The 12172-nt window shown below is 36.3% G+C and overlaps 2 protein-coding genes across 6 annotated transcripts; one reads left to right on the plus strand and one right to left on the minus strand.

Annotated features, from left to right (window-relative positions):
- Nucleotides 1-616: 616 nt before the first annotated feature.
- Nucleotides 617-2764, minus strand: LOC17883998 (uncharacterized oxidoreductase At4g09670). The gene is made up of 2 exons (XM_006287946.2): nucleotides 2244-2764; nucleotides 617-1450 (listed from the first exon to the last, which is right to left on the minus strand). The coding sequence occupies exons 1-2, from the start codon at nucleotides 2706-2708 to the stop codon at nucleotides 827-829; spliced, it is 1089 nt and encodes a 362-aa protein (XP_006288008.1). The 5' UTR covers nucleotides 2709-2764; the 3' UTR covers nucleotides 617-826.
- Nucleotides 2765-4448: 1684 nt separating this feature from the next.
- LOC17883748 (CST complex subunit CTC1) lies at nucleotides 4449-11280 on the plus strand. Of its 5 annotated transcripts, none has more exons than XM_006286851.2 (16): nucleotides 4449-5522; nucleotides 5660-5778; nucleotides 5855-5929; nucleotides 6026-6101; nucleotides 6202-6264; nucleotides 6375-6452; nucleotides 6558-6749; nucleotides 7047-7148; nucleotides 7260-7535; nucleotides 7665-7991; nucleotides 8092-8634; nucleotides 8706-8797; nucleotides 8886-9102; nucleotides 9175-9277; nucleotides 9806-10125; nucleotides 10602-11280. In XM_006286851.2, the coding sequence occupies exons 1-16, from the start codon at nucleotides 4488-4490 to the stop codon at nucleotides 10773-10775; spliced, it is 3792 nt and encodes a 1263-aa protein (XP_006286913.1). In that variant the 5' UTR covers nucleotides 4449-4487; the 3' UTR covers nucleotides 10776-11280. The 5 variants fall into 5 exon arrangements, 4 of the variants coding, with proteins under 4 accessions (XP_006286913.1, XP_023637465.1, XP_023637467.1 ...); XM_023781698.1 differs by having other exon boundaries at nucleotides 5433-5522; nucleotides 5655-5778; XM_023781697.1 differs by lacking the exon at nucleotides 10602-11280 and having other exon boundaries at nucleotides 9175-9273; nucleotides 9806-10010.
- The last annotated feature ends 892 nt before the right edge of the window (nucleotides 11281-12172 follow it).

The following is a 12172-nucleotide window of genomic DNA, read 5'->3' on the forward strand; positions in this document are numbered from 1 at the left end:
AGTGTTATTTTTAGAAAATAAAATTTATGACGGTATTTTTGGAAAAAATACTCATTTTAGTGGTATTTAAGAGAATTGTCCTAAATTTAACTGATAATACTAACATATCAAACCATGTGGCTAAATTTGTTGTAAGAATTTTACACTTTCGCTTGTAATAACTTTTCACTTTCTCTTGTAAAAATTTACATACAAATGTCATTGGCTTAAGGCAAATTATTAATTTCTCATTAACGTTAAAAATGAAATTTAAGTTTTAAACTAAGAAATATTTTAAATAATTATTAGCTTTGAAAAAAATAATTTACTTTCTCTCTATAATTAATTATGGACGAAAATTACTAATTATTTTCTTAAAAAATTTGTTAAGCAATCAAAACTTAAAAACTAACATTGAGATCTAACTTGTATACCATATCTTTTTATATTAATTTATAATATTTAGAAGATTTTGTTAATATTTAAAATTATGGTACTACTATCGTATCTCATTGATTTTATTTGTTTACTCGGCCATTTGGTTTAGTTATAAATAATTGTCCTCTAGTAAATTTTTATGGCTTTGGTGATGGTGATGAACGTAAGCTTTTCTTTTAGAACCAAACCAAAACCTAAATTGAACCAAAATTATTCAAACTGAACCGAACGTTAAATTTTAAAGTTTTATTAGTACTGACATACATACAAATACAGCCATACGGATACAGGCGGACGCAGCAGAAGACTCGAACATTAAGGGTAATAACAATTAACGGATGATTGAAGTTTGAACATAGTGAAAGAGAGGAGAGATCTCAGGACACATTTCTAAATTGAGCTGTTTCCTTCAACGACCAGAGAGACTAATCTGTTCACAGTTTTTGTCAAGAGACTCTTTAACAGCATCAACCACTAGTTGTGTCTTTCGGCTAATACTAGGCCAGTACCCATCAGGCTTCGCACCATTGTTCTTGATTTCTCCAACCAATCGAGCGAATTCTCTGACCATACATGCTTCTTGTGGAAGCTCTGTTTTAACCGTGTGCTCACTCGGGGGACTAATCCACCCAGTCACAAGGTCATTAAACCAAGCTTTAGTGCTAGTGGTGAATGATGCCTCGGTTTCCTTGTAAGGGATAATGAAGTCGTGGACACGAAGTGTGCCGTTCGTTCCAATAGCAGTTATCTCCATTGTTAAATTTGCCAAGAAAGAGCAGTAAATGGTTGCAGTCCGGCCATCTTCCCAGCTTAAAGCTGCTCCACAGGAGAGAATCACTCCTGCCTCGTTTAGCACAGCGCTAGGAAAAGCAGTTACTGTATTCGGAAGATCAAAGTTGGTGGCTAAAAGGGTTGCTCGGATAGCGTACCATCCAGCATCTCCGAGCGCACCAAGCCCGTCAAGACCTGGTTTCACACGGATATCGTTTTTGAGGAAGTCTTCATCTCCAGCAAATGAGAAACAACTCTGAACCTACAGATTCAGAAATCAAGTAGAAATAAGACTTTCAAGAATTCTCTTGACACTACCAAAACATCAAGGAACCAGAAATTAAACTAATTATGTTGTTTACTAAAAGAATATACATAAGCCAGATCAAACGTAGGGACTGAGAACATCTACTCTATAAAGCTAATCCGAGAAAACCAAAGCTATTAACTTTAAAGAAACCCACAAAAATCCAATCCAATTTCAACATCAAAAACATACACAAGTCAGATCAAACCTAGATCACTCTATAAAGCTACTATAAGAGAACCAAAGCTATTAGTTAAAGAAACCCACAAAACCCCAATCCAATTTCAACATCAAAACATACACAAGTCAGATCAAACCTAGAGACTTGACAAATCACTCTATAAAGCTAATATGAGAGAACCAAAGCTAATAACTTTAAAGAAACCCACAAAACTCCAATCAATTCCAATCCAATTTCAACACTAAAGCTAATCTGAGAGAACCAAAGGTACCAACTTTAAAGAAACCCACAAAACTCCAATCCAATTCCAACACCAAAACATTTCAAAGACTTCAAATTTCATGAAAAATCAAAAAGAAAACTTACAGTTTTAAGCTGACCAAAACGTTCTGAATCAGACAAAAACTCCTTAAGCTTAGCAGTTCTAGAGACTAAGAACATCTACTCTCTAATATCAGAGAACCAAAGCAATTAACTTTAAAGAAACCCACAAAACTCCAATCCAATTCCAACACCAAAACATTCCAAAGACATCAAATTTCACGAAAAATCAAAAAGAAAACTTACAGTTTTAAGCTGACCAAAACGTTCTGAATCAGACAAAAACTCCTTAAGCTTAGCAGTTCTAGGGTTATGAAACCACATAGTACCATCCATAATCTGAACACCATTGGCTTCACAAGCAGCAACAATCTTATCAAACTCAGCTACGTTCATAGCAACAGGCTTCTCCAAAAGTATATGTTTCCCTTTCTCAGCTGCTTTTATAGCCCACTCAACATGGAGACTAGTAGGTAGAGGAACATAGAGAGCATCAACCTCTGGATCTTCGAGAAGCGATTCGTAAGAGCCGTGGATTTTGGTTGATTCTGGGTAGTCATTGGCGGTGGCGAAAGATTTGGCCTTTTCTAAAGAGCGGCTTGCTACGGCGGCGATTGTGGCGTTGGGAGCGAGATGGATGGCTCGGGAGACTTTTCTAGCGATGTCGGCGCAACCCATTACTCCGATTTGGATTTGGGTTGCGGTGGCCATTGTTGTGGATGGGTTTTTCCGGTTAGAGATGAGGGAGAGTGATGGTAGAGAAAGAGAGAATGGAATAGAACATGCAAAGTTAATTTTAAAGAAGGTAAATTAATTTTAAATTTATTTGCTTTTTATATAAAAATTGCTTTAACGGAGAAAAAATATGGATTGTTAAGTCAAAAAAAGTATTTTCCATCTATTTGATGGAAGAGAAAAATATATTAAAAAGTTTTAACTTGTAAAATAGGCTAATTTTTTTAAGAGTAAGAAAATGCCATATCTTATAAGAGTTTTAAGAGCTTAAACATTGATTTTTTTAGAACTATTTTTTTTTTGAATTTATTATTTAAAGTTTAGTTTTATGATTTAGAATTAGGTATTATGGATTATGGTTTTGAGTTTAGGTTTATACATGATTCATCTTGATTTTTGAGGGTTGGTATAGGTCTCCAAATTCATAATTAAAATTTTTTTTTTTGTCATCAAAAGAAAGTCCTTAAATTAGCTCAAACGAGCCAACTCAAAGGACAATTGTTAACATGCTTGACAAGCTGCGGAGAAGATCGCACATGGCGAGCTAGAGAATCCGTTTTTACATTCGAATTTCGTGGAATAAGAGATAATGAGAAGGTCAAAAATTCTTTCCTATCTGCAATTATATCGTCCAGGTATGCAGAGAAAGCTGCAATAATTTAAATTCTAAATGTAGGTTATTTAAAAAGAATATACACTATTTTTAAAAATATTTTATATTTTTATTGAAAAAGAACATAGTTTTTCCCCACTATAATATACATATTTGAACCGTTTTTTTTCATTTTTCAGTTCTTTTTTTTACGTTTTGTCTCTTTTGTCATTTTTTATTCGTTAACTTTTTTATTCGTTGATTTTAAAATTTAGCGAATACACAAAACTGATCTTTTGTACACTCAATAATCTACAAAAAATGTTTTTTTCAACCCCAAAAGTTACTTTAGTTCTTAAGTGGACAAAAACATATTATAATTTTTTTTCTTCTAAAAGAGATCTCCATTATACATTTTGCATCATTATTTTTGACAAAAAGAAAAATAAAAAAAGTCCCTTTGATCATTATATTATATGCATTACTATATCTATTTCACTTTTTCATTTTTTTTTACATACATGATGTTTAAAATTATTGTTGGTTTCTTACATGTTATTTTGGGAAGACATATGTTTGTATTAGATCAAAAGCAGGAAAACAATATGATAATGTTATATAAACTACAAAAAATGGTAGAAAAATTATGAATCAAACCCAACTAACAACACTTAAGACTTAAGGAATGATCAATACTTGGTCTACTTTTATAATTTTAACTAGATCAGTATCCGTGCTACATCATAGATTAAACTTTATTTTTCTATAAAACCTTTTTGTGTATTTCATCAATAGTGTCCAAAAAGTATTTGGATATTATGCATGAGTCATACATCAAAGTCATCCAAACTTACATATATAAAAATAAAACATCTCAAGGATATACTTGTGTAAGTTGAAGATGTAAAAAAAAAAACAACTTTAGCATTTACAATAGTTTTCACAAAAACGTTAGCCATGTTTTTGACGCTACACCAAAACGGCACGAAGTTGAAGTTTCTCAATACGAACCCGGTCGGGTCGAAGATTCGGGTCACCGTTCTCGGGTTCCCGCTCTAATTCACCCTCTTTTTTCATTCACTCCACAAATTAATTAGTCCATGGACGACGACAGAGCCACCGAACAGTCGCCGTGAGTCTAAAAATTCTCAAAGCTCCTAAAAATGGAGAACCCCACAATTCTCTCGATTAAGGAGCTTGTCAACGATGGCCGAGCCGTCACCGGTGCTTCGTCGATATTCTCTTCCGCTGCTACACCGTCTTCCAAATCAAGCTCTAAGAACCCTAAATCACGTGCCGGTGCCGTTGATTCCGACTTGAGCTGTAAGTTTCTCGTACCGTTGAATCACCCAGCGGTTATCGTCGGGACGATAGCTCTCCCTTCCGAAACCCTAATATGTCCGAACCGTTACTGCTTTCGATTCTCAGACGGTGATTTGACAATCTGCTGTGATATTCTTAAATTCGAAATTAGCGTGATTGGGTGTAAGATTTGTGTTCTATCTTGGAATTTTATACCTATGAAGCATTGTGGTGGGTTTTTGGAGATTATTAAGTGGGAATTTGTGGATACTGGTCCTTTCCTTTCTCGGTGTTCTGGAATTGGTTTGTTTCCATTGATTCCGTCTTTGTTTTCATCGCAAAACGTTGATCGTAAGTCACGATATAATGTGCATGGTGTGTTAGAGTCTATCAGCCCTGTGTCTGTTGTTCCTTGTATGGATGGGGTATCAAGTGATTCTGTAAATCTTCCTGGGTTCTTAGTACATGTCATGGCTTGTGAGTGTAAAGCGTATAGCCAGGATGCGGTTGGTTGCAGTCACGCTTTTGAGAAGTCTGTATTTATTTACTTTTGTGGTTTAGTGGCTGTGAGTTGGCACCCTGCAGTAACGAAGCTAGTTGGAAGAAATGTTGCTCTTTCTGGGTTGAAAAAGAAGTTGATTTATGTAAGAGGTGAAGGTGATTCTCTGTTGGTATTTGTGACGACCGAGAATTCTGTTCTTCATCCGCCTTGGTTTTCTAAGAAGCAGCTAGTTTCGAAAAGTGTTGTTGTTAGGAGAGGTAACTGCAGTTCATACCGTGGATATGTCAAAGGTGTGTACTTGAAAGGAAAGCTTGTTGAGATGGATGAAGATGTCTGGCTTTTATTGACAGATCAGATACACAACAGATCCCACAGTATCCGAACTGGTTCTCTTGTAAGAATCCCCTTCTTGCTTCAGTTTGATGTGTATTAATAAGATGGTTCATTTTGTTTCTATTGTAAGCGTCTGAGAAGTTAGTGTATCTGTGCTGGTTTGAGATCTTTGATTGATTCAAACTAATTTCAGTGCAGATTTTTATCAGAAATGTTCATTTTATGAATACTAAATTTTCTTGGGGAGAAGTGCTTATACTTGGGGCATGCTTCAAGACCAGCATCACAGTAGAGTTTTTTTCACCTTTTAAAACGAGGTAAGGTCTTGCTATAAATCGGTGAATCCTGGAAGCTTTCTCTTCTGTCCATAGATTCATCCAGCTGGTGCTTCAGTTGTCTTGTAGGTTCATGTCGGCAGAATTCTTTGAGTCGATTCATTGAGTCTTTGTCCTTCCCTGCAAGATTTTGGTACTCTTTCTCTCTGATTGATTTTCGCTATACTTAGTGATTTTATTCTTTTTTTATGAGCTGTGGCTGATATAGCTGCAATACAATACTTTGCAGGACATTACTTGTCAGATCGTGCTTCCAGAAATTTGATGGAATTCCATCAGACAAGGAAATCTCAAGATCTTGTCAGGTAATCGAAATCAGGCTTGGTTCTTTACTTTGATCCTGGGCTTTTTTGAATTTGTTTTGCATTATTTTTTATGGTCTTCATTTTTATGAGGTGTTATCAGAAGGATGAAATGACAAAGATGTATGCAGAGTCACAAATACCGCCATCCATGTTTCAACCTAGGGTAAATTGGTAAATTCAAAGTTCAACAAAATATGTAACTTTATATTCTTCTTAGGATACTACTATCCATACACACCATTTAGTCTTTTTATTAAACCTTTAAATTCACAGGGCGGGATCTTTAGTGAATTCTGCATGCATGAGTCATGCGGATGCAATAGTGAAACTCCTGATTTCAACCTAAAACTGGTAAGTCTATTGTTTGGTTTGATTAGAACAGAGTTTAGTCTCTTTTTAATTGACATGCTTATTCGTTTTCTAATATTCATTTCACCTGTTCTTTTCTGCAATCAGGTAATGCCTATCTCAAGTTTTGTCCACCACTACAAGGTCATTCTGAATGAATTGCTTTCTCAGATTAAGAAAAAATTTAGTGCTAATAATTTCTTAAGTCATTCATCATCAACGTGGGAAAGATACAATCATACAAACATGAAGACTCTTGGAAGTGATGATATTGGTGTCATCTTGCTTGGAAAATTGAAGGTATATTACTTGTGACATCAAAGTTCTTGGCTCTAGAATTTCAAATATTGCCACTCCATATCTGTGTCATGCCTCCATATCGCTCCAGTTTTTATGACGCTGACATGAGTACAATTTGCCATCAAATAACTCATTAAAAATGTTTTTTTTTAAATTGTTGAGATGTCAGCATGTCAGCTTGATAGGGTATATATCTTTACTTAATATCTGGAACATATTTCTAGCTTTTACACAACAAGGTTTTTGTTTTCCTGAATTTGTATCCTTATGTAGCTGTGACATTATTATTCTATGTAGATCTCATTGCCTGGAAGACTGCAATTGCATGACAGAACTAGCAGCATTGATGTTCTGACTCCAGAACTTCTAAGTGATAGAAATGTGTGCAGGATATGTGAGGTTAATTTTGTACTTTAAACTGTACTTTCTTTGTTTGTCTGGCATGTTAAGATGTCAAATTTTTCCTATTAACACTTCAGTTTATCCTCTTTTGTTCACTCTTTGATGTAGATATCTGATTACTATCTTAATATGGAAGGTCTACCTGAATCGATGCCTCACATGCCTATTCTTCAAAATTCTCTTCGCTGTGGAAGTGTGGTTAATCCTACTCCGTTGGCCATTGAAAACACTCTGACAGTGCGTTTTTCTTTATCGCTTGGTACTGGAAGTTGCAAACATGTTTTCGGGCATAATTCTCTTGACTGGAGGCATGATCTCAATGAGTTCAAAGGGGGAATGTTTCATCTATTTAGGGTGACCCACAAATATCCAATATTAAAAAATGTATGGTTTCATTTTTCAGATAGCAATCTCCAAGTCTCATTATTGTTTATTTATTTTGCTTAAAGAAAAAATGTTGATGTTTATGCTACAAGAAGTATTTAACTGTTATGATTATTGATCTCGTACCAGGGTCACCCAGGAATGCCTGATTGTACTAGTGTATTCATCGAGGCTGTAGTCCTTCCCTGGGAACTGATTTGCTCTGCGACTGAGGAACATGATACTTTCGAAGAAATACGTCCACATAAGAGATGTAAAACTAATAATGGATTACGGAGGGAAGGAGCATTATCTGTGCCACATGAAATTCCCTGCCAGATGACCATCAGATGTGCTAGTAGTCACTGCTTGGTCTCAGCAGCAACTCTGTCTAATTTGAAGGAGAACAAAACCGGTAACATGCTCAGTGCTAAGCGTGTGCTGTTAGAATTCATACCTGAATGCAGTAACTATTATGTAAGTATTAGTTTCTTATCAAGATTCGATTCCCAGAAAACATCTATGCTGCACAAGACTAATAATATAAACTAAAAATGCTTTTGCATTTTAATGGCAGGCTTTACAGATTGGTGGTTGCTATTTGATGAAGCATGGTACTGATGATCCTTTTTGTGTTGGACGGTCTTGCATATCTAACAATGACAAAATCAATTTTAGACCTGAAACACGTCTATGGAGTGTGGAATTTTTTTTTGATGACGATCTCACTCATGATGGATCTGTGGATGTATATCCTCTGGTGTCTTCTCAACCATCTCTTGCAGTGGAACAACATGTTTCCAGTTCACAACCATGTTCAGATGTTTCGCTTCTTCTCCCTTATGATGCAAAAGGGCCCTTTTCAGTATTTCTCAAGGACTTGGAAGAACTTAACAAGCCATTTGCAACTGGGAAGGACAGTGATAACATTTCATGCTGTACTCAGTCGGAGACAACAATGCAGGCAGAGCCGTCTCGAGTACCTCCTTCCAACCGCTTGTTTCCTGAAGGAAATCTAGCGACTTTCAGAGGCGACGTAGTAGCAGTTGAAGCTGTTACCTGTTCCGTTATTGATGTTTCAAGCGGCTATTGCATTAATGTTCTAGTCAATCATCAAATTGTGAGTTCATATTATACTCTCTTTGCTGTCTGTATTCTTGTACCTCTGATCTTCTCAACAATGTGTTTCAGGTGAAGATATTTGGTCCACTTCTAAGGCATGCATATCTCACTGGATTTGGCCCTGGGGCAAGTGCAACATTCTACCGGATTCTTGGAACAGGGTATAATATCTAAATAACAATCCTTACTTAATTAGCTTTTAATTAAGTAACAAACTCATCTTCAGTCCTTGCTTTATTGTTTCTGTAGAGAGGAAAATAGGTTTGTGTTGACGTCAGCATCGTTTGTCAAGATAAACTCTCGAAAGGCATCAGATTGTTGGCAGTTAGAGAAACCGACTCACCGAGCTGCTTTGTGTCTTCCCAAAGTCACACCTCTGGAATACGTACCTTGCATGCCTGCTGGTTCTGCTTGTAATTTATTCTCAGGAAATAAGGATAATCAGCAAATAAAGTCTTCCTGCAAGGTAATATTATCGTCGATTAGCAAAGTTGTTATAATTCTTCCATTTATATGTACTGATTTGTTGAAGCAACAGGTTCTTTCAGTTTATCTTCTGGTTCTGCAAACGAGATCTGATGATCCCTCAGAAAACGAATGTAGGAACAATATTGATATACCACTTGCAGGATTTGTGGTAGGTAAGTCACATCTTCTATTCTAGGGCACTCTAACAGGGCGTAGAATAAGGCATAATCTAGAGCATGTCGCTAGAGAAAGAGGTTTTAGCCAAATTTACAGAGACATTGACGTTTTGTTTTATCTTCTATAGTTGGAAAAGGCCTTAGAATATTAATATTTCCAACTAGTAAGATTGATCCTGTTAGACTGCTACTATTTCTCTAAAAACTGTTTCAGTCTTTATCATACAATATGTGACTAACACCTCTTAAGAGCTTCCTATTAAGCGTTGTGTATGTGTGTAATGCCAGAAGGCAGAAAAAATATAGAACTATGTGTACAAGTCTATATGTTTATATTTGCATAATCTTCGGCATTATTGAACGGATGTTTAGAGTCATCTTATGCTCCGGAGTAGTTTGTCTTCCATTCCAGTGGCATGTAGAAACTTGTCCATTGATAAATTGGTTAAATATAAGCATTTCTATAAGATACACCTGATATATCCATTTTTTCTCTTCTCATGAATTTCACTTTTCCTGGTTTAGATGACGGATCATCAATTTATCTTTGCTGGACGAGTGGGGAAAGAGCGTTTACAATTCTTAGGCTGCACGAAGAGTTGCCTGACGAAGCCATTGATGTGGCACAGTTGACTAGAAGATACAGCAACTGGGGCACAACAGCATACCATCTTGAACAAATTGTTCGGGTTCACAAGAGAATAGTGATGAAGTGCCATGGATCACAGATTGACACACTCTTCCAAAACATCACTGTTGCTGTAACTTCAGATCAACTTCTCACCAAGTCAGAGGATACGTTTCTCAAGTGGTTGATCCTAAATGCCACTAGCGGCCCCATATGGGTATGTTCAACCTCATTTATCTTCCTTGATTTTACTGGATTTTCATTTTCTCCTGAACACTAAACGTTCATACCTGTAGAACTTACTGATGTTTCTCTTAGGTATTGTTTTTCTAGTGTGGGGGACTAGACAGTAATATGTTGCTACGTATTATTAAGTTTACTAAGCTTAGTCGGGTGGACATGTCTGGAATCAAGTAGATTATACTCATATTAATGTGTTATAATAGATTTGGATATGATTCATATCATATCTATTCTAACATAATGAGTATATAAGACTAGTACAACAGTTGTCTCACGCATCAAAATAAGGTTGGCATGCTTAGTTACACGCAATGTGCTTGTCTTTCAGTTTAATATTTCCTTGGCTGCACAACCGGGTGTGTCTATGCCAAGTTAATAGTACTGATACACACTGTACTCGGTTTTCACTTGTGATCTTGAAAATCATCTTCATTGTTTTGGTTTAAGCAGGAAATTGCCGCAAGCTCAATGGACATGAAAATGATTGAGCATTTAGAGAAGGAACAATGTTTGGAGATGGAGACATCAAGACTAAATCTGCCGAACGTTTGGGGTAATGAAGTATGCCAAGTGGATCCGTTGGTTCGAGCTTGGAGCTTACTCCAAGGTTTGTTAAATAGCTAATCATGAATCGTTCAAAACATTACTGTGCTCCCACAAGTGATTCCACCCATCGGTTATGTGAATCGTGAGCAAAATTCATCCACCAATCGACAATTCTTGGTGTCCTGTGTCCCCACATCAGGAGAAGACGAACAATTCGAATGAAATTTTGTGAAAAGACAATTGTCGACCCTAAGACTCTAAGAGAATAGCATGGAAGCGAGTACTCGTTAAGTCATTATGTCATGAACCCATAAAGAATCTTTTGTGGGAATATTGATTAGGGTTTTCGATGCTAAAGAGTACTTGCGAGTCGTGAGAACTCATCAGATCTTCTTCTTTTACATTGCATCTATGTTTCCTCTGAGCTCGTCTCTATTAGATTGGTGAGGATATGGATCTCTGAAAACACTTTTCCAAATCTCTACTCTTTTCCGTTGTTGTTGTTTATTTTTCTTCTGTAAACCTTTCTGAATACAAATTTTTATATGCTTGTCCTTGGGAACAACAAATTACAAGAGTTGAACATGTACTACTAGAACACAACAATAGACAATTTACCAATCAAACCAAACAAACTATTTTGCAAGTGTGGCCTTTCGTTTATGATTATATTTTGATTTTGATTATGATTATATTTTGCTAGTGTCTACCACACAAGACGATCCATATTATAGTGGCGAATAAACAAAAAAAAAGGGAGAATTACTTAGATATACCACAATTGTATGTTTATTACTTAAACAGCCAAATCTTTTTTTTATTCCTTAGATGTCTTTCAAAATGGGTGTAATTACAATTAACACCCTTGGTCTGTTTTCTCTTAAAATTGCCACATCAGATCCGAAATTGCCACGTCAGATCCGAAATTGCCACATCATCATCGACAGTTATTCTTTCATTAATTACAAAAGAGAAACTGAACAGTTTCTTTCTCTTCACTGTTCACAATTGAAAAAAAAAAAAAAAAAAGTTTCTCTCTCGCGACAGAGAAATTCCTCGCCGCCGACGACGAAGACAAAACTCGCCTTCTACACAGTACTCGCCGCCGACGCTCTCTCTGTTTCGGTCTTCAAACTCGCCTTTAATCGCTGTGAAGAGAAGAAGTCGCCGTGAGTTCGTCGTAGTTTCTTTGCTGCATTCGAGACCTTTCGTATTCCGGTAAGTGTCGAACTGTATTTCCGACTATACTCGTGTTTGTTTTTGCTTATTATGGTTGATTGTCGCCGTCGTTTGCTCTATTCATTCGACGGCTGAGTTACAGTATTCGTGACGGCTGATTTGTCAGATCTATAGATTCGACGACTGAGTTACTTATCATGTTATGGCTGAGTTACTTATCATGTTATGGCTGAGTTGTCTTACTTTGTTATTGATGCGGCTGAGTTATAATATTTGTTATGGCTCACTTAGTAACT

Source organism: Capsella rubella, unplaced genomic scaffold (genome assembly GCF_000375325.1).
Source record: "Capsella rubella cultivar Monte Gargano unplaced genomic scaffold, Caprub1_0 scaffold_6, whole genome shotgun sequence".
NCBI lineage: Eukaryota > Viridiplantae > Streptophyta > Magnoliopsida > Brassicales > Brassicaceae > Capsella > Capsella rubella.

Bases quoted from the DNA above. Each gene is read 5' to 3' on its own strand.
- LOC17883748 (XM_006286851.2), top strand. From the start codon at position 4,488: ATGGAGAACCCCACAATTCTCTCGATTAAGGAGCTTGTCAACGATGGC. The intron at 6,265-6,374 runs GTAAATTGGTAA...TTAAATTCACAG, and splicing joins CATCCATGTTTCAACCTAGG to GGCGGGATCTTTAGTGAATT. The intron at 9,278-9,805 runs GTAAGTCACATC...TTCCTGGTTTAG, and splicing joins ACTTGCAGGATTTGTGGTAG to ATGACGGATCATCAATTTAT.
- LOC17883998 (XM_006287946.2), bottom strand. From the start codon at position 2,708: ATGGCCACCGCAACCCAAATCCAAATCGGAGTAATGGGTTGCGCCGAC. The intron at 1,451-2,243 runs GTAAGTTTTCTT...CTGAATCTGTAG, and splicing joins GTTTTGGTCAGCTTAAAACT to GTTCAGAGTTGTTTCTCATT.